Here is a 22,293-nt window from a genome sequence, read left to right on the forward strand (position 1 = left end):
AGGGCAAAATCATTTCAAAATATATTCATATCTTAAAAATTTTTAATTCTAAAAGGAATTTTTACCTACAATGCCACATATTAATGGGAAATTAATGTATACAATTAATTACTATTTTAAATGAGCTGTCATGGTTAATCCATGTTTTTTAAAACACTTATTAAAATTAAGACATTGTTTTCTGAGGAATCATTAAAATTTAAATCTGTAATTTATGTTCATTTTGTTTCAGAGATTGCTCATCAAATAGAAAATCTTGCTAAGTGCTTATTTTGAAATACAATGTGGTATATCTTTGAAGGATGTCTTGTTTCCTCTAACAATAATTGACTTCATTTTTTAACCATTTAATTATTTTTTTCTCTTTTCTCAAACTCCCAAGTGTTAAGTAAACTTTAGAAAATGTTAATTATTGTTTCCCTACATGTCAGAGCAATTACCTATTTTGGTGAAATTTTGTTTCTACACGATCTTTGCATCTAACCCAGTTCCCTTACTGTCTGCTTACCTGGATAGCATGAGGTTTTAACAGGCAGTTAGAAGTTAAGAGGTTGGAGGTGAAGCATCCTCTTGCATTTGTACAACCCCAGTTTAAAAACTTATCTCTGTACCAGGTCAAGAGCCTTTGTTTTCAATCTGTCATTTGCATCCATTTACACATGGCTCATTACGTTATGAGGCAGGCATAGAAAAAGACATTCCAATTAGCTGGTCATTAAATAGTTTCCTGGCTGTTGTCTCTCAATTTGGCAAAATACTCTAGTTAGAATATTTTGGTAAAAATCCTTGTTTCCCTCATGAAAGCAATGGAATGACTTGCCTAGATCTGCCTGCCCAGTATTAATGAGACTACATACATGGGATCGCAGCTATAGTCCCATTCTCTTTAGTTCCAGACACTGCACAGAATAGTAGAGGTGGGGAATGGAAGCAGAACTTTGGAACTAAGACAAACATGATTTCCTTCAGGAATCTTAATCTTTTAGAAGACAGGTGGGTTGTGTATACAAATAGCTTACACAACATTCTAAAAGATAGACATGAGTATACAAATGCTATTATACCAGCTAGAAAGAGTACCCCCAAAAGACATATTTAGGAAAATATGGTGTGGTTAGTATGTCAAGACACATCAGTTTTTTCTTTTCTTTTTTCTTTTCTTTTCCTTTCTCTTTTCCTTTTCTTTTTTTTCCTCTTCTTTTCTTTCTTTTTTTTTTTTTGCCATGTCCTTATTTTCTTTATTAGATTAGCTAAGAGAACTCTTTAATAACATTTTCTGAATTCTCTATTAACAGGACTCTTATTTGAGGCTTTCCTACCCTCCAGAATGTTAAATCTGTATTCTCCACATTGGCAACCTTTCACTGAGGACTCTTGCATTTCCACTCCATTCTCTTCAATATTCTGGGCTGCATTTTAGATCTGTCCTTCTGAGGGATGCCTTCCCCATCTTCCCCTCTTCCTAAGACTTTTTGTAAAGCAGACCAATCTTAAATTTAAACATATCTGAAGGAAACTAATATTGATGTAATCTAAGGAACAAGTAGTACCGACTGATGTAATAGTCATCTTCTACTTTCTATACCTAGGCACACTTTTAGAGAGAGTAATATTATCATATATGTTTTATACCTATGAAGCATTGTAAAAATTATTCTCATAATTCCAGACTTTTATATAGAATTTCATGTCATCTATATAAAACTTAACTGAAAAAAATTAGAAGCATCCTCTAAGATTGCTTTTGTCTCCGGTTGGTAAGGTTATGAGTAACTTTTTTTTATTATACTTTATACTTTTTTTGATGTTCAGAATTTCTACAATAATCATGTCCAATAACTATACTAAAATCATCATAAAATAGTGCAATATTTTTAATCTTAGTATAATTTTAGCGCTAGAGTTATGGAATTAAAAGTGTAATTTCTAGGTGTTGCATGCTATGACTTATCATTACATGCACTTTGCCATAGTGCATATAATAGTTGAAATTATATGCTTCAAAAAGTGCAGTAAAGGTAGAAAAGAAAAACAAACATTAAAAAAAGGCTAATGGGGGTGCCAGTGTGGTGCAGTCACTTAAGTGTCTGACTCTTGGTTTTGGCTCAAGTTGTGATCTCAGGGTCATGAGATTGAGCCCCACATTGGGCTCTGAGCTCAGTGGGGAGTCTGCCTGGGACACTCTCTCCCTCTGCTCCCCCTTCTCTCTAAAATATATAAATAAATAAATAAATAAATAAATATTTTAAAAGGCTAATGAATTTAATTTTGAATGAGTGAGCTACACATACAATTTTCTCTATGTTTATGCTGAGGTCACTTCTTAACATTCTTGATCATTTTAGGAATGCTAGACAGTCTTGTGAAACAAGACCAAAGTTGTATTTTTACAAAAACTTCATTTTGCTCATTTATGGTTGCAAATTGTACCTTGATTGTACCAGAAATTATACTGATTTATGTTGTTCCCAAATTTGACAATTTACTCGTAATAGTATTATCCTAACACATAATTTTTGTATTTCATCAAAATCAATTAAAGAATTGAATAATATATTAATAATTCATTCTCCAACTTTTCTTCTTGAATAGCTAGACATCTGAGGCAAACATACTTTGCTAGAAGTATATGAATAACTCACTTATGTATATTTGATACATATACATACATTTACCTCTCTATAGAGTGCCCATAGTGCCAACATCTATAGTGTCTATACAGTTTATATGTCAATGAGGAGAAGGTAGAGGCTTTGCTTTGATTGATACCATTTTGTAATTGTTGGCAATAACAATCAACTTTATTTTTTAAGATTTTATTTATTTGTTTGACAGAGAAAGACACAGTGAGAGAGGGAACACAAGCAGGGGGAGTGGGAGAGGGAGAAGCAGGCTTCCCGCTGAGCAGGGAGCCCGATGTGGGGCTCGATCCAGGACCCTGGGATCATGACCCAAGCAGAAGGCAGATGCTTAACAACTGAGCCACCCGGGTGCCCCAACAATCAATTTTTAAGGAAACTCACGTATTGCTTGAAGGGAATACTTCCAAATCCACCTTCTCCCAAAGAAAGATATTTACTTGAGTATATGGTCAACAGAGGCTTGGAGAGATGTTGAATTCCACTAGAGCTTTGGCAGGCCAAGTTTCCATTAAATCAAGTGTTCAGTCAAGACAATCTGTACATCCAGCACAAAGTGTATCACTCAAGAAGAAAATGAATGGAAGCAGGTGAATTGCCAGAAGTTTTTAGAAGATAGAAATTCTATTAACTTTCTTCCACCCATCTTGGCTGTATTCTCACTAATTGCAGGGTACTTCTTATTTCATCATCTCCAGTGAAGAGCACTGTGGCCAGGAGAGTCAATGATCAGCATATTGTATGTTGTTATTCTATTCTATTCTATTCTATTCTATTCTATTCTATTCTATTCTATTCTATTCTATTCTTCTATTCTATTCTATTCTACTTGAGAGTGAGAGAGAGAGAGAGTGAGGGAGAGAGAGAGAGGGAGAGAGAGAGAGAGCACGCGAGCATGCACAGGAGAAGGGGGGAGGGGCAGAGGGAGAGGGAGAAGCAGACTGCCCACTGAGCAGGGCAGCCTGATGTGGGGCTTGATCCCAGGACCCTGAGATCATGACCTGAGCCAAAGGCAGATGCTTATTTGACTGAGCCACCCAAGCACCCCTCTAAGCTGTTATTTTAATTATTATTTTGTACTATCTAGTGTTTTAGGACCAAACAATTTCCCATTAAACCACATTATAAAATTACCTCCATGGTCATTTCCATATCTGTAAAGTAAAAATTGGTATTTAATATGGTAGCCCAGTACTTAGGAGGTGTGCTTAATGACTAACAGCCATGGTTGGCCATTAACAGTCCTATTAAATGTTTCCATTTTGCAGATAAGGAAATTGTGGCTCAGTTTACTTAAATAGTTTACTTAAGGGGTAAATACCAGAATCTATTCTATTCAAGAAACATTCACCTAGCTCTGCTCTGGGACATACACACAGACACACATTTTCAAAATGTTGAGAATGTAAAGATGAATCACACACAGTCTGGATCTGAGTACAGCGCACAAAACAGAAATCTCTCTGGATAGTTCAAGGACAAATGGATTTAAATACAGGGAGCTCCTGCTTTAAAACCTCATTGGAGGGGCGCCTGAGTGGCTCAGTCGTTAAGCGTCTGCCTTCGGCTCAGGTCATGATCCCAGGGTCCTGGGATCGAGCCCCACATCGGGCTCCCTGCTCCGCGGGAAGCCTGCTTCTCCCTCTCCCGCTCCCCCTGCTTGTGTTCCCTCTCTCACTGTGTCTCTCTCTGTTAAATAAAAAAAAAATCTTTAAAAAAAAACAAAACCTCATTGAAAACATGGGAGGAATTACAATGTCATTAGGGGACTATGTCTGCTTTCTTAGTTTTGAGGTCCCAACCCTGCAGATGTGATCCAGAGGTCAAGAAACTGCTGTCCCCACCCTCTCACTACTGCCACCCCAGCAGCCTCTCACCTAGTGATACCTAGAAAGTGGAAGGTAGTATCCAGACACTGCCATAAATAGTTGTCCCCCTGGAGTTTGCCTAGCAGCTGCTACTGCAGCAAAAAATGTGACTGTGGCCTCCAGTTGGTCCTTTAAATCTTGCTCACATGCTTCTCATGGACAGAACTCTTATTTAGAATCCCAGCTGTAAGATTCTTATGTTTTAGCCTTCCATCCCCTACCCTATTGGGTGGGGCATGAAGAGGGTGGAAATGGATGTGGGCCCAGCACCAACAGACCATATAAAACACATAATCAAGCACTCCAAGAGCTCACAGTTTAACAGTGGAGACAGACAAATGAAGAGACAATATCAGGGTCATATGGCAAGTGCAGTGAGAGATTTGGGCACTGTGCTCATGATGGCAGAGAATGGGGTTTCAAGGGAGAGCAAGGCATGGAAAAATGAGAGAAGGGATCGAAAAGAGCTTCCTGGAGGTGGTGTCACCTGAGCTAGGTCTTAAAAGATCAGCTTGAGAAGACAATATGAAAAGGGAGGGAAGTCATGCCAGGCACAAGGGAGAGAACAAGTCAACAAGCTATAAAACTGCACATGGACATCAATAGACATGAAGAAGGTTCAGGGAAGTGAGGTGGTGACAAGCAGGGGAGTGGACACAGAGGATTTGGTGTTTTACAGTGATTGTGAGGCTGAATATGAAAATATGAAGCTACACAGAGCTGAGATTGTAAATACTGCAGGGGTTGGGGCATGATTGGAAGTGAGAGGATCAGACTTCTGGTTTCCAGTTCTGCATGTAAGAAGCTTGGAAGATGCCACTTTGTCCTAACAACAAATAAACAACTGGACAGACTAAAAAATCAACAACTCTTCTTAGATTCACAGAGAAGTGAGGTAACAGGGAAAACCACTGTCACCAAGACTGGAGGAACAGACAGGTGAATACAGGGAGTCTTGGCTTACTGGAGCAGAGACACGTAAGGGGAAGCAAACCCTGGTGGGAACTAATGTTGGGCCAGGATGTCGTGAACATTAAATGACAAATTGCTGGGGGCTCACTGGGAATGAGGATGAGAGTTAAAAATTCCAGGGGGCCCAGTCTTAGGGGGTCTTCCACACTTTTGTGAGATTTACTTCCAGGAGCTGGACCAGGTTTTCAGGAAATATTAGAGAAAAATCCCCTTGTGTTTCTGTCAGAGGGAAAGGAAAAAAAATTTTTTTTCAAAATATGCCAGAGCACTCTGTTGTTGTTTTTCTCCAAGGTTTTTGTTTGTTTGTTTTAATTCCACTTAGTTCATATACAGTGTATTATTAGTTTCAGGTATAGAAGTAATAGTAATTCAACACTTACATACAACACCTGGTGCCCTCCTCTATTCTTAACAGGGCCTGCCCGCAGGAGAAACTAGTTAACCAGAGCCTAATCTGCTGGGATATTATTAGAACCTAACTGGCCTGGGGGTAGGAAGATACTCAACTCCAGCCTTCCACATGGGAGGAGGGAACTACCTACCCAGCTCTAGGCTACCTGTCCCACCTAAGGGAAGAGAAAAAAACTGAGAAACACTTGGGCGTTCACAGTCCAGAGGCACAGAGGCACTAACAGACCAAGACCTGCTCATAGGACTGTGGAACACTTCCCTGCTACCACACCTCACCACTGCATTACAGGTGGCCCATTTACAGCAGTTCCTTTTATCTGGCACATCATGTCTGGCTATCAAGAAAAAAATTATAAAGCATACTAAAAAAGTCAAAAAACACAACTTGAAGAGACAGAGGGAGCATCAGAACCAGACATGGCAGGGATGTTGGAATTATCAGACTGAGGATTTTAAACAACTTTGATTGATATGCTAACCTCTCTAATGGATAAAGTAGACAACATGCAAAAACAGATGGACAATATAAGCAGAGAGATGGAAAGTCTAAGAAAGAAAAAGAAGGTGTCTAGAGATCAGAAACACTGTAACAGAAATGAATGCCTTTGATGGACTTATTAGTAGACTGGACATGACTAAAGAAAGAATCTCTGAACTTGAGAATATACCAATAGAAACCTCCAAAACTGAAAAGCAAAAAGAAAGAACACTGAACAAAAAGCTGGAACTGAGTATGCAAGGACTGGAGGACAGCTACGGAAGGCATAACATGCAAGGCATTGTAATACCACAAGGAGAAGAGAAAAGAAGGAAACACGGGCATCACAGTGAGGAGAAGGAAGGAATCAAGGATTATATTGTCCTTGTATTGGACTTTGATGCCTGAGAGGTGGCCCTGAATCCGAATTTTAACCTAGATGAACTTCACTGCCAAGTCAGTGTTTCCCCTTCTTTTTCCTCCTGTCTCAACTGTGACCTGGTGCTGATCAAGTCCTTCTTTACGTAAAGATATATCTAAGAAAGCCCATGAACTCGTGTAAGTTTTGTGTGTATGTGTGCATATTCATTTTTTAATAGAAGATACATGGCCTCCATGTGATTGTCAGTTTGAAAGTCACTGAGCTAAGACATTTAGCTTCACAACTTGGTAGCTGATGTTTATTCAGTTTTGTTCTAGAGATTAAACGCCTGTTCGGGAGTGTGTGTGTGTGTTTTTTTTTAAGATTTTTTTTTTTAAATTTATTTATTTGACAAACAGAGCGAGAGAGGGAACACAAGCAGGGGGAGTGGGAGAGGGAGAAGCAGACTCCCCACACAGCAGGGAGCCCGATGCGGGGCTCGATCCCAGGACCCGGGGATCATGACCTGAGCCGAAGGCAGATGCTTAACAACTGAGCCACCCAGGCGCCCCGGGAGTGTGTTTTAAAAGCATTCTAAGTGGTTCTGCTTCAGGTAGTGCAGTAGGTTAAAAATTCTTGAAGATCTTCCTGACATGAAACACAGAAGTGTTAGATAAATCATAGCAAAAATATTTTCCGATTCTTTGCTGAACTCTAGGGAACCTGAGAGGTCACCACTCCTCACCCACCCCTGAACCGTGAGGCAAGAACACAAAGCCTTCTGGAAAAACAAAACAAAACAAAAAACAGGAGAATAAGTGAAGCCTAGGTGGTTCTGGCGGCATATGTTGACTGGGGGAACCTACAGCTTTAGCGGGTAATGGTTGCCTAGGGCCTGGGGTGGGCAGAAGCCGAGACCAGGTTTGTGTACACTGAGGACAAGTGGGGGACTAAATGTGAGACTCTGCATTCGTCCAGGAAAATCCCTGCTGGCTAGGAAACCTTTAAATAAACCTCTCTGCCTCTCCAAAACGCAGGTGGAAAAATAATAGTAATAACAATATTGGTATTAATAATAATGATAATAGTCTCCTCTGATAATCTGAGACCATAATTGTCTCATATGAGTTTGAGATTTGAATACACGCTATACAATCAGAGAAATCCCCAAATGGGAAATGAAGTTGAAGCCAAACCAGGTTGATAGCTGGTAGGTGTAGGAGTAGGAGCTAGTAGGAGCTGATACAGACCTTATCTGGAGAAAGGCGTCCTCAAGCCAGCTCCTTCAGGATTCCCAATGATTAATATTAGCCAAATATGAGTTCACCATAAACAAGGTACCGTAAACAAGATCAGCAGAGACAGTAACCAAATTCAGGCGCTCAAGGACTAAGAAATAAAATACCTATGTATTAAATGGTTATATTATTAAGTAATGTTATTAATGATGGAATTAAAAGAAGGAAAGACCAAGTAACTAGGGAATTAAAGCTACATGAAAATCTATCTCAAAAACCATAAATTGGCAAAAATGAAACAGATTGACAATACTGAGTGCAGTATGTGGAAGAGCTAGAACTTTCCTTATTGCTGGGGGAAGGAGGTGTATAAATTGATATAATTGCTGTTACCAATTGTCAAGTTGAGGAATGTACACTCTATGACTCAACATTAACACTTTAGCGATATACCCACACATACACTTGAACATGCCCGAGAAACATGTCCAAGCATGAAGTCTGCAGGGCAGCAAGGGTGGTGATGGCAAAACAGACAAAATATTTGGAAAACAATATGCACTGACAAGAGAAAATAAATTATGATGTACCGTATAACAGTAGTCTGTCCAGCTCTGACAATGAACTACAGCTGCACATGTGTAAAACTCAAATATGAGGAACCTCAGAAACAATGTAATGTGACAACAGACAAATACATTCACTTTGGTGACATATTTATAAAGTTTAAGTGCTTAGAAAACCCAACAGTATAAAAATAAATAAATAAAATATAAAATATAAAAATAAATAAAACATGCAAAATTATAAAAGAAATAGCAAGCAAAATATAATATCTATAATATTTATAAAATAAAAACAAGAGAATTACAATATGAAATTTTAAAAGGTGGGAGAGGGTCAGAGAACATGAATACAGGGAACTCTAAGGTTACCAACCTTGTTCTATTCCTCAAGCTGAGTGGAGGGCACACGGATGTTTATCTTAGCGTTCTCTTTATAGTATAGATTTTATTTTTTTAATCTATAAAAATGTCGTGGCTTAAAAAATACTATGCATTTCTATCTGATTCATTTCTATTATTCTAATAACTTCTTGAGGAATGAAAAGTACTTGTTTATAAAAGAAGTAAGGCACTGACATAAAAGGAGACATATTTTACTGTTATTCTAATTTATTTATTTATTTATTTAAGTACTGTTGTCTTTTTATGGTGTGTTACTCTCAGAGATAGAAATTGCTTTGTAAAAAAAAAGTGCTCATTGGCTCTGAAGATCAACATAGAAAAGGATGCATTAATTACTAGTGCTCCTAAGTGTCCCCCCCAAACTAAAACATTTTAATGGGGTTATGCCGTGCATGTTTTTGATCAGACAATCTTATATAAGAAAAAGTTTAAATTTAAAAAATGCATCTGTGATTATTTCAGTTCCTTTAGTTTTCCTTTGTTCCCATTCATGTTCTAAATAGAACCCAGAAGAATGCCAGTTATTCTGATACCTCTTGAGAGATATACTTCTAGTGGTATAGTTTTTTTTTTTTTAATGAGACTTACGTAGTCAGTTCAGTGTGGGATTTTGAACTAGTAGCAAGAATTAGTCCACTTATGTGGAATCCGTAGCATACTCAAGTGATGTCAGATGTTGCAATTCATTCAGTTTAAGGATTTCTTTCATATTACGGAGTGAAGTGGGATGCACCTGTTTAGTCGCAGACAGGAAGAAAACACCTCTCAACATCACTTCAGATGCAAACCTTACACAAGTGAGTTCTTGCTGAAGAGGAGGCTGGCTTTACAATAGGCCCATTTTCTTCCTGTAGGGTTCACTCAGAGGGTTTTGACTTAATTTAACCTAGCAAAATGCATCCCCACATTTCTTACACTACAACATTAAGTTCCTATTTTGCTTATGCATGTTTCCCCCCCCCCTTTTAGGGCTGAAATAAGGGAAGGAGAATGTTTATAATGAAGTTGATAAAATAAGATAGAATAAAGTGAGTTTTGATATATGACAGTGGTCACAATGTAGATGACTATAGTGAAATTTTTTTAAAAATTTTAATTTAAATACCCTTTAACAGAAATAATTTAAATAAAACACTTACCTAACATAGATTCAGTATTTGACAAATTCCTAATGTCTTTTACTTCTGTTTCTTGGCCTATAATGACTGTTATCAGTTTGTAGGCTTAAAATACGGCACTTCCTAAAAATGCTAAAGTTCTTATCAACAAACTGTGCTTGAGAAGGATTTGCTTCATTACATATTGCTTCAATTTAGGTCTGAAAGTTACAGTGTTTCATGCAGTAAGTTTCTTCCTTATTCATTTTAACTATACAAATCATCTCATTTAAGTGTGTGGAATAACATTTATATACCATATGACTTTGCTCAAGCCTTCTCAATATACTAAAGCATGTGTTGATTTTCTCCCCACTCTGTGTTCCTCTAGGATAGTTTCCCAGCACGATTTGGAGGAATTCATTTTGTCAATCAACCATGGTATATCCATGCCCTGTACACCGTGATCCGACCTTTCCTAAAGGAGAAGACTCGGAAAAGGGTATCTGTTTGTTTCTTTGTTTTTATATTCTTTCTCCTCCCACATTCAATGAATTATGCTGCATAATGTGTATCTAATATTGGCTGTGATCAAATGTACCTCTACATTGCATATAAATGTTCAACATACAAGACATTTAAAAATTCTTGAAGACCTTATGATTAATTCTGATCAATGTATGTATGAAAGAAATACTTAAAAGCCTGCTAGTCTACTTTCCCACAAATTGGGAGAACATTTCAGTACATTCATTATATATTAAAGCCTCAGTTTAAAAGTAAAAAAAAAAATTGTGCCATGTTCCTAGATTGTTATTAGTACACTTAATTTCAAGTAAGATCCAGAGAAAAGTTATAACTTTATAAGCTGATATATGAAAGTTATTTCACAATATGTATCACATTGAATATAGTGAATTTTGTGATATTTAATATAACTTTGTAGTGATTGTCATGATCAGTCACACATTTCAGAAAGAATGCTGATGTGTAGAAATATTAATATTTCTTTAAATGGCCAGTTACTTGAGTTCTAAGACCAATTTTTATCTAACAATGAGGATATTCAAAGTACATACAACAAAATAATCATTTTTTTCTGTGAATAAGACAATTTATATAAAGCACTTAGCACAGTGCACGGTACATGGTAAATGCTGAACACATTTATCGTTATTATTAATAATATAGATTTTAAAATACGTTTTAATGCCCCATATTTCATTTTATCCTCCAAAAGGCTCTGAAGCGTAACTTTAGTAAGCCTTACCTCCTATTTCAGAGCTGAGAAAACTAAATCTTAAGATGGTTAAGTAACTTGCTTACTCATTTACACAGCTGTAGAGTTGTAGAGCTAATATATGAATCCAAATATCTCCAGATTTAGAGCTATTTTTACCACCGTGCTGTGACCAATTTTCAAACGATTAGTTCCAAAGTAAAATATACTTTACTTCTAAATGTGTATTGAAGGTAATTTTCCATGTTTCTCAATGAATGAGAAAGCACTTCAGGTATTTCTGAGCTGTGTTGTAGAAGCCTCATTGTGAGCATAGAGGAGAGGTAATTGTTAAGTATGTGTTTGTATCAAACATTGAACAGAAGGTCTTCTGAATATGAATTTGTTGAAAATGTTCTGTTAGTATAGGAGGAAGGCTTCTGTAAACAATTACAATTTATATCAGGAATTGTTTCTACCAGTGAGAATCAAATTAATTTACATGTTAGAATTCAGAAAAAATGTATTGATGTGCTTCCCAAATAACACTTACAAACTTTGTTTTATGAAGAGGTGATCAGGTGATCCAAAACACCTGCTGGGGCTTTTAGTACATATTATACTAGTGAATGCTTCTGTAGTAGTCACTCTAGGCCACATGCTCTTCTAAGTACTTTACATATGTTAACTCATTTAATCCTTACAAGGATGGCTCTAGGGGAAGCATTGTTATTTTTCTCCTTCTATAGATGGGAAAATGAGGCACAGAAGGTCAAGCAAATTCCTCTAAATCACAGCTAGGAGGTAGTAGAGCTGAATATGTGGGTTTATTGGGAAGACAGTTCCAGACAGAGGGCACAGCAAAGACAAAGGTCCTCAGGTAGAAACATGCCTGGTATACTTGGCAAACAGCAAGAAGGCACAGAAAGCTGAAGCAGAATGAGCTACTGAGGAGGGTAGTAGATGATGGGATGGAAGGGAATATGGTATGCCACATCATAGGGGTCTTGTATTCCATTGCAAGGGTCTGGGCTTTCAGTCAGAGTGAAATGAGAAATACTTGAAAGACTGAATACAGGGGTGACTTGTTCTGAGCACAATGTACTGCTCTGTTGAAAAAGACTAAGGAGGATCAAGTCTAACCCCAAGCTCCAGATTTGGGGTTATTTGATTGAATTGAATAATTTTGACAATGCCTGGAAAAATTCATGGCTAGCATTATTCTAGATGGAAGTGAGATATCGGAGCTTTACCATTTTAATTAAAACTATATGACTTGTAAATCTTCATAAGAGAAAACAGTTATAGGTTAAAACACTTCTGATTTCTACTTATATAATCAATATAAAGTGCAAAGCTATTATATTTCTTTATGGGTATTCCAAGTGATTCAGCATCATAATATTACTCAAACACTGTATACCTTAGATGCTATAAATCTGTGCTCTGAAAAACTGACAAAAGAAAACCCAAAGAATAATTGTGCATCTTTTGTCACAAAAAGGAAACTCCTGGTTCTTTGTTTTTTTTTTTAATTAAATGAAATCTGACTTTGAGTCTCCAACATATGAACTAATGGGACTAGCGACCCTAGGTGGTAGGGGTGTCCCTTCTCAAAATCTCATCAATATCTGGAATCTTTCATGCAGAACGAAATTTTCCATCCAGGATGGCTACTTCTGACATCCTCACTATTCAAGCCAGTATTAGTTTCTTGAATTAAGGTCTCCTTCTGCTCCCAAGTTGTCTGTGAAAAAGAAAAATAGCATCTTCACTAAAGCTGGAACCCAATGCCTAGGATTCAACCTCCATGCATTCTTCAGCTATTCCAGGGTTGTGGTCTTGCCACTCCCAAGAGCTGACAGGAAACAGGCTTCCATACTGATTGGTGCAACTTTCTACCTGTTCCTCAGTATGGGGGACTCTCTCTTCTATTCCTTGCTAATTCCCAAACGTATTTCACTTTTCTCCCTTCCACTCAGGTCACCTACCATAATCTCTTTAATGGCACAGTGTAGGGAGGTAAAGTAAAAGTATTATTTAGGCTAATTCTTAGAATAGTAAGGTACTCTGAGGCAAGGGAGCCCAAAAGGACAAGACTTCTTGCATGAAATGGTGGAAGACAGAAGAAACATCCACTGCAAATGTCCTGAGACAAATGTGTGCATGGTGTGTTTCAGCAAGGAGGACATAGTAGATGTGTTCAAAGAAGGAGTTTATGGAGGGCCTTACAGGACTTACTCTAAGAGAAAGGGGAAGTCAGTGGGGAATTGTGAGCAGAGTAACGTGATCTGACTAATGTCGTGACATGGTCATTCTGGCTGCTGTGTTGAGAACAGAGTGTAGGTGGCAAGAGTGAAAGTGGGGAGAGCAATTAGAAGGTTAGTGCAATAATATAGTTTGAAGGATGATGGTAGTTTGACTTGGGGCGGTAGGGGCAGAATTGGTCAGATGTTCAGATTTGTGATATATTTTGAATGAAGAACCAAAAGGATTTACTGACAACTTAGAGAGGAATTAAGGATGAGTCGACAGTTTTAGCCTGAGAAACTAGAAGCAGTCATACCACTAACTGACATTAAAAACAGGGAGGAGCTGATTTGGGGAAGAAAGCTGTGAGTTCAGTTTTGGACATACTAAGTTTGAGGTGCCCATTGACCTCTTACGTGGAGATGTCAAGTGGAGAGGGGAAATAGCAATCTGAAGCTCAAAGGAATGGTCTGGATGCAATATATAAAGTTCAGTGTGTGAATGATGTTTAGGGCCCTAGACTGAATGAGATCACCAAGGAGTAAGTACACTTAGAGAAGAGAATCAATCCAAGAACTGAAGCCTGGAGCTCTGTGACATTAAGATGTTGGGGTGATGGGAAATAATCAGCAAAAGAGACTGAAAAGAAGCATCTGTCAAAGTAGGAGAAAATCAAGAAATGCTGGGAATAAATGTTGCAATGATGAGAGTCATTTATATCCAATGCTACTGAGAGGTGAAGAAAAATAAGGACTGAGAATTGAACATTGAGTTTAGCAATGAGAAAGAGCCTGACAAGAACCATCTTCATGCGATGGTGGGAAGCAAAGCCTGTTTGGACTGGACTCAGGAAAAATGGGGCTAGAGAATTTGGACGGTGAAACAACTCCTTTGATGAGTTTTGTAACAAAGTGAAGGAGAGTAATAGGTTAATAACTGGAAGTAGAAGTCTGGCCAAGAGAGGTTTTGTGCCTCTGTTTGAGGGGCATGGGAAGGGAGGTGGGTTGGCAAGTTTGTCCTCTGATGGGAAAGATCTCCCAGACAGAGGAAATTTGATGATATGAGAAAGACAGAAGAGACTTGCTTGAGCAATATAACTGAGTAGAGGAGAGAGGATGGCTTCCAGTGCACAGGTGGAGAGATTGGCCTTTGTAGAGTTTATCTTTCCATTGTACTAGGCTCAGAGGCAAAGCATACGGACACAGATGCTGGTGGGTGGGTCTCATCTGGTTGCCCTATTTTTTCAGTGAAAGAGGAAATAAGGCCAAAGCTGAAAGTGATGTTGAGGGAGGATGTAAAAGAATGTTAGCAAAGAGAGAGAAAGTAGTGTGCTAGGATTTCATTTATTTCTCTAAGGATTTATTAAGATAACTCATGCATGACTTGAAGAGATTTCTTACATGAAGAAACATCTAATGAAATAAGGTTGTATAACTAATAAAATAAGAGTTTCAGGTGCTAGAACTTAACTTCCCCCGCCCCCCCAAATTATTTCGATTTCTTATGAGAAGAACCTAAGTGTGTGTGTGTGTGTGTGTGTGTGTGTGTGTGTGGTGGGCGGGCTGTTGTGCTCTGCAAAGAGGAGCTGGAAGGTGTAAAGTTTGCAATTAACCTAATGTGCTTTGGAGCAGATGTCATCTTCCACCTCTGTAGGCTCCGTATCAAATATTTCAGGCAGCCGTTTGCTCTGCCTATTTTGGCCAGTGACCTGCTCTCATCTGTTTTTACTGGTCCATAATCTGTTGAAATTACTTGTTGATTTATAATTCCCATCCCTATCATTTTGTTGGATGTTATAGACTAGTTTTTCTTTGTTTTCCAATATATTTACTTCAGTGGACTCTAAAATTACAGAAAGCAAAGGTAATTATGTTAGCCTGTTCATCATAAACCTGAAGTATGAGTCACTTAGAAACCATGAGTGACTATTTCTAAGTTACTTATAAACTATAATCCTTAAACAAATATTATATAAATTATATGAGATGACACGAATGCTTTTTCAGAGAAGACTGATCTACAGTTTTGAGATTGAAATGAAAGAAGAGAAAAGAGGTAGCAATTTATGGAGAAACAAATCTTGAGTATGTACCTTGAGTAATTTTTCAGCTTAAAGATTTATTTATTGTGAATTGTGTAAGACTGATGAATCACAGACCTGTACCCCTGAAACAAACAATACATTATATGTTAAAAAATAAGAAAAAAAGATTTATTTATAAGAGAGAAAGAGAGAGAGAGCGAGAGCAGGGGAAGAGGCAGAGGGAGATGGAGAGAGTGAATGTCAAGCAGACTCCAGGCTGAGCGAGAAGCCCGATGTGTGGCTCAACCACACGACCCTGAGATCACGACCTGAGCCAAAACCAAAGGTCCATCGCTCAACTGACTGAGCTACCCAGGTGCCCCAATAATTTTTTAGTTTAAAAAAAAAGCTCTAGGTAATACCAATTATTAATGTATACATACAGCTTTACATTTTCACCCCATTATTGCATTTTTATTTGAACAATAAGCATGGAAACCTCTAGTAGAGAAGATGCTGGCAACATTATAGAACATAAGTCCTTTGGGATGTGAACCTTCACTCATCCTTTCGTTATGATGATGCTAATCTACTTTTATTTACATCACACACTTTGCATTATGAAGCAGTAATTTAGTGTTTACAGTATTCTTATTTTTATTGATGATAAAAGAGAAAGCCATACTGGTAACAGCTTTTGGGCTTAATAACTTGGATGGGCTCTATAGTTGATGAGTCCCTTATGCGAATGGTCTCTTTTAACAGCATTCGTTATGCACATCATTAGCTTTGCACAACTAACATCAAGATGATGTACAGATCAACATGCCCATTGGATTCTGCTTATGTCCTCAACTCTAAAGTAGGAAACCAAATTTCAGGTTTCAGCTCTTTAAGCCAACCACTATCTGACTTTCTAGAAACTACTTAAGATTCCTATGCCTCAGGATTTCTATATGAGATATTAGGATAACAGTACCATCCCTGTATGTTTCACAGAGTGGATGAAGGATTTAACTATTTTAACAGACATGGAAAACTCTTGTTTTTGCTTTTCCTAGCCTCACTCCCTTCTCCTAGCATTTGGATGGTATTTATTCTCCTGTGTGTGTTTCTCCTCACCCTTCTTCTTGCATTTGTAGATATTTTTGCATGGTAACAACCTGAACAGTCTACACCAACTAATTCATCCCGAGATCCTGCCTTCTGAGTTTGGAGGAATGCTGCCCCCTTATGACATGGGAACATGGGCAAGAACACTGCTAGACCATGAGTATGATGATGACAGTGAATACAATGTAGATTCCTACAGCATGCCCGTGAAGGAGGTGGAAAAGGAACTCTCCCCCAAGTCCATGAAGAGGTATGCTGGAGGTGGCTGGGAAGTGGGCTGTAGCCAGTGTGGGAATGCCCCAAGTGAACTCCTCGGTTTATACTTTTGGGGAGTATATATTCAGTGTGATTTTAAATCCTTTTATGCCCCCATGATTAGACATCTAGGAATTTTGAGTCAAAGATAAAGTCATTCAAGGCAGTGTCAACTCAGTTTTGTTCCATGTTCACAGACAATCTAACAAGGCGGTTAGGGATCACTAAATCCAGTGGTTTTTCAAACTGTACCCTCAGAGTTCTGGGGGAGTACCTTAGGCCTAGCAGGTGGGGTGGGAACAGTGCCCATCTCCACAACGAGAACAACTCTCCTTCTATCCAAGCAATTTACTAGACTTTTGTATAAGATTTCATTTGAAGAAAGGGATCCATGGCAAGCACACTCACACACACTCACACAAACACACACACACATGCACACACATTTCAAACTTATATTCTCTTTTTAGTATCTCTGCTCTGTTTCTGATTTAAAGGTCTAGCCATTCCTGAGGCAAAACATTCTATTTTCCTACAGCTTTACTCTTTATAAAGTTCATTTCTGATTGAGATTCTGATTCCTTGCTTTGACTCTCATGGTACTTTTATGCCTGTTTTCTTTCAGTCAATGCAGGTTTATTGAACACATACTCTGTAATAGGCACTTCCCTAGGTGCTTTGGATTCACTGTGAACATACACACATCCAGCCATAGCTTAGTGGTGATGGAAGGCAGGGGAGTTGCTGAACATGCCCAAATGTATAGCTGCCTCTGACTTTGCATTCTGTAGCAAACCAGAAGATACCTAATTCTCAGGCTCCCCCAGGCCACAGAAAGCCAGAGTTTACTTGGATAGTAGTAACGAATATTATTTCTCTGTTCATTTCCCATCACAGAAATATAAGAACCACAGCCCCTGCAAGTCTCTTTTCACCTGGCTCAGGGAGGACCAAGACATCACCCCTGTCATCCCTCACACTATCTTGCATCTTTCTCTGATGAAAAGCAAGGGTCCTTTGGTCACAGTTGTGTTCATGCTGGGGTGCCGCTGTTCTCAGAGCGGGCCTCCTGGTGCAGCTGCTGCTGTTGTTGCTACTGTTGTTGGTGTGTGTGATGTCCTCCTCTCCCCAGGCTGCTCCACGATGCCTTGGAGAGAAGGGAAAGGCTGGAGACATCTCCAGCTTTAATTTCTCCACCAATCAACAAGCAGGGGGAGGGGCAGAGAGAGAAGCAGGCTCCCCACCGAGCAAGGAGCCCGATTTGGGACTTGATCCCAGAACCCTAGGATTGTGACCTAAGCCGAAAGTGGATGCTTAGCTGACTGAGCCACCAGGTGCCCCAGAATAACTTCCTTCTAATAAAAATAATAATCCTAGTTGTTGTTATAATCTGCCATTTACTATGTACTTATCATGAGTCAGTCCCTATCTAGGTATCTTTTTCATAACATTAATTTATTTTATCCTCACAGCAACCCTGTTAAATGGATGTTGTATCCTCAAAGTCACATAGTCTATGTGTAGTGGACTGGGGTTCCAATCCATGAGGTATAGAGTCTAACGTGTTGTTGACGTAAGCCTTCCTTGTCTACCCTCTGAGATAGCAGGACGTAGGCTGTCACTCTGGAACTAGCTACATAAGGATTTGGAAACCGCTGTCACTGGTGATCCCTGGTTTTTGCCTTTACCAGCTAACAGTGCTTATTTCCTTCAACCACTTCTTCTGTGACATGTTCGCTAACGTGGTTCCCTCCTCAGAGCACGTATCTCTCCATATCCTCCACATCCTGGCTGTATCCTATCACCTGCAGTCTGCGTACCTGCACTCCTCCCAAACTTCCTACCTGTGTCTTTGCCTCTACCCTTACCCTGCTCCCCTGGCCCCCATATATTATCCACATGGCAATCTAAAACATCTTTTAAAATCTAAGTCAGATCATTTCACTTCTCTGCTTTACATTTTTTTTAAAGATTTTATTTATTTATTTGAGACAGAGAGAATGAGAGAGAGAGAGCACATGAGAGGGGGGAAGGTCAGAGGGAGAAGCAGGCTCCCTGCTGAGCAGGGAGCCCGATGTGGGACTCAATCCAGGGACTCCAGGATCATGACCTGAGCCGAAAGCAGTCGCTTAACCAACTGAGCCACCCAGGCGCCCTCTGCTTTAAATTTTTTAATGACTGCTGATTATACAGTGAATAAAATAAATTCTGTAACATGGCTTACAAAGTGCTATATGATCTGATCCTGCCCCCCTCACCCTTCTAAGTATATCCCACCATCTCTTTCCTCCCTGTCTTTCAGCCATAATATCCTTCATTCTGCTCCTGCAGCCTCCCTCTCCAGCTTGTTCCTCTCTAAAGGCCTTTCCACGTGTCACGGCTGCATAGGATGCTCTTTTCCTGCATCTCCCAATCCAAGGTCACCTCCCTAAGAGAGTGGTTAGGTCTTTATCAACCATTAGGTCTTAATCAACTCTACTTCCTCCTCATTCTGGTCACTCCCTATCAGTCCCCTCTTTTATTTTCTGCCTGTCAAATGACTCATTTTATTTAACGTTATGTCCCCTCCCCAAATTTAGGCTTCATGAAGACTTCAATGACTTTGTCTGTCCCATTCTCTGAATCTCCAGTGCCTGGAGTAGGGCCTGGAACACAAAGGGTGCCCACTGGGGATCAGTAGAGTGAATGAAGGAGCACTCTGCTGTCTGTCAGTGGCCCCTTATAAGTCCAGTGTTCAGAACTGAATAGGTGACATCTGTTGCTATCACTACTTGCATCTAAGTTCCAGAACCCTAGCTTTGCCCTCACTGGCTTCTGTTGTTGCCTCTGTTGCTGTGGTTCAGGCAGCCAAAGCACATTGCTGACTCATTTTGAGCTCCCTAGCACTAGAAGGTTCTTTACTTATAGATCCATATCCTCATAATTCTCTCTTTCTGTGTTTAGCTTTTTCCTCCAAGCAGATAATTTTAATTGATTAACACCATCTTGTTAGATTTGGCTTGGTCTGTCCACCTTTTGAAGTCTTTTTGGATCCTGATTTTCTTCTCCAATTAATTAGGCCATTCTGTCCTCTGCAGACTTGGCTCAAGGCACATCGACCTCCCCAACCCTGAGTTTTTTGCTTCTGACGTGGATTGATTAGAATTTCAGCCATCCTTTGTTTGGTGTAGGTTTTGTATCTTACGAAGCTTTTAGGGTTCTATCTGAAAACTTGTGAAGAATGAGCTTAAGAAAGTCATTTCATTTGATTCTCACCTTCTGTGTGTCAGGGAGTGGCAGCTCCCCATCAAGGATGGGACAGAATTGTTCCTAGGTTCCCCCCTGCTCTCCTTTCCTCCATTTTTTTTTCCAGTTTTGTAATATCATTAGGTTGCGAGGAAAAAACTCATTCCTTCACCAGAGACTTGTAGATATTTCCTCCTTCAGGGGAATTTATCTAGATGTGTAAGAAGAAGACTTTGTTTTCCTGTGTTGATTTGTGGAGGAATAGCATGGTCACGTGAAAAGATACAAAGTTCAGTCGATTGTGGGGGCCTTATACTAGAGGAACATCTTTTACCTTACATCTCTAGTACCTAGGATAGTGCCTAGGATAGGCACATAACAGCTGCAGTGAGCAGCAATATTAACATTGCTGTTGTAATATGAGCTCCGATTTTATCGAATAATATCAACATCTATTGTTACTACCTGTCAAACTCCATCTAATGCTTTGTATATATTGACTCCTTTGCTTCTGTAAACAACTAATCAGGTAGTGCTATCTCCCTTTCATTGGTGAGGAGACCCAGATACAGAGAAGGTAAGTAACTTCCACATGGCACATAGGGGCAAAGTAGCATGGCTAATACTGGAAAACAGGCCATAGGATTCTGTAAGTCATCTCCCTAACTGCTACCATTTGCTATCTGCCAGAATTTGTGCTGTGATTTATGCATGCATTATTGAATTTGAGCCTTAGTGTATCTGTATGATGTAGGTGTTATTTTTCTCCATCTTACAGTTAAAAGAACAAAATCTAGGAAGTTTAAATAGCCTCCTCCTGGTCACAAGAGCCAGCAAATAACAGAACTGGAATCGGAATCCCCTTCTGTCCAAAAATCTATCCTCTTAAACACAAAGGTATAGCACCATATTGTGGATGCACAATAAATGAATAAATGATACCTGAATAATTAAACTTAAATGATAGGGTTTCATGAAAAAAAAAAAAGTTATTCATTGCAAAGACAGCAGAGGCTATGTGGAGACCGCTCAGATATGCTGTGAGTTAATGATAAACAACTCCTTCTATTGCGGCAGAAACAGACCAATGCATTGACAAGTCGTGGTCCTGTAAAAATAGCCCTGTTGTTTTGGATAAGACAGGAAAAAAAAATCTGGACTAAAATAACAGTACATTTGGGACAATTAAATACCAAAAAAAAAAAAATCTTAATTGGAAATCATTTCTGCCTGGCTTGTTTTATTGAGGAATTATTCTACATATGGAGCCAGTATTCATCATCCAACAATTCTGATGCTGGTTGTGCATGATAAAACCGAACTAGAATTTAATCACAGGTTGATAGTGCACTGTAATTTAAAATATTTCCTTAAAATCACCATACCCTCTAATCATTTTTTTTAATAGTCAAGGAACATAAAGATTTAAAAGATTGTGTGTGGGTGTGTGTGCCCATGTGTGTGCATGAGATATATATATATATATATTTTTTTTTTTTTTGCAAATGCTTAAATTGTGTACTTTGTGCTGTCTGAAGAGTTTGGTGTGTACTGATCGATATTATTAGGATATATATCAACATTTATAGAATAAATCTAACTTTGTGAGAATTTTAAAACATGTTTTCTGTTAATTTCCTTTTTTATAGGATAAATTGCTTTATCTTTATTATTCTTGGTTTTAAATGCTTAATACCAAACTTCTTTCAGTATGGGAACTATTTCTTAGGTAGAATTTAAGATATCGAGATTTAGTTGTGTAACAGACTCTGTGATACGCGTTGTGCTCACCATAAGGAGAGAAACTGATGAAGTCCCTGCTCATGGAACTTGTAGTTAAGTGGGTACCAGTTGTCAACTTAATATTTCAGTATAGGACATTAAATGAACTTTTTTTGTGTTTTAGCATGGATTTTTCTTGGGAAACAATTTTTTTTAGTTGAACCTAAGTAAAATAGTGGTAAAGGTCTAATTCCTAAGTGTTTTGTGCAATTGTCTGCTGTGTTAAAATGTATTTTATTCATGATATAAATGATTTTTCCTAAGATAAATTATCATTGCATTTAAAAGTGATACACAATCTTTTATTCCTCCTTCTCTTCTTTTCTTCCTCTACTTCTCTCTCTCACTCACTCTCACTCATCTGCTAATTCAACTTTAGTTGATCTCCTTTCTG

The 22,293-nt window shown here is 38.6% G+C and overlaps 1 protein-coding gene across 1 annotated transcript in view; it reads left to right on the plus strand.

Moving 5' to 3' along the window:
• Positions 1 to 22,293, plus strand: part of CLVS2 (clavesin 2) — a 70,899-nt gene that overhangs the window by 39,367 nt on the left and 9,239 nt on the right. Inside the window, exons 3-4 of the mRNA XM_081828903.1 lie at positions 10,424 to 10,534; positions 16,667 to 16,887. Of these exons, the coding sequence (XP_081685029.1) occupies positions 10,424 to 10,534; positions 16,667 to 16,887 (332 nt within the window). The remainder of the gene's footprint in view (positions 1 to 10,423; positions 10,535 to 16,666; positions 16,888 to 22,293) is intronic.

This window comes from Leptonychotes weddellii, chromosome 8 (assembly GCF_054177405.1).
Source record: "Leptonychotes weddellii isolate Sample4059 chromosome 8, ASM5417740v2, whole genome shotgun sequence".
NCBI lineage: Eukaryota > Metazoa > Chordata > Mammalia > Carnivora > Phocidae > Leptonychotes > Leptonychotes weddellii.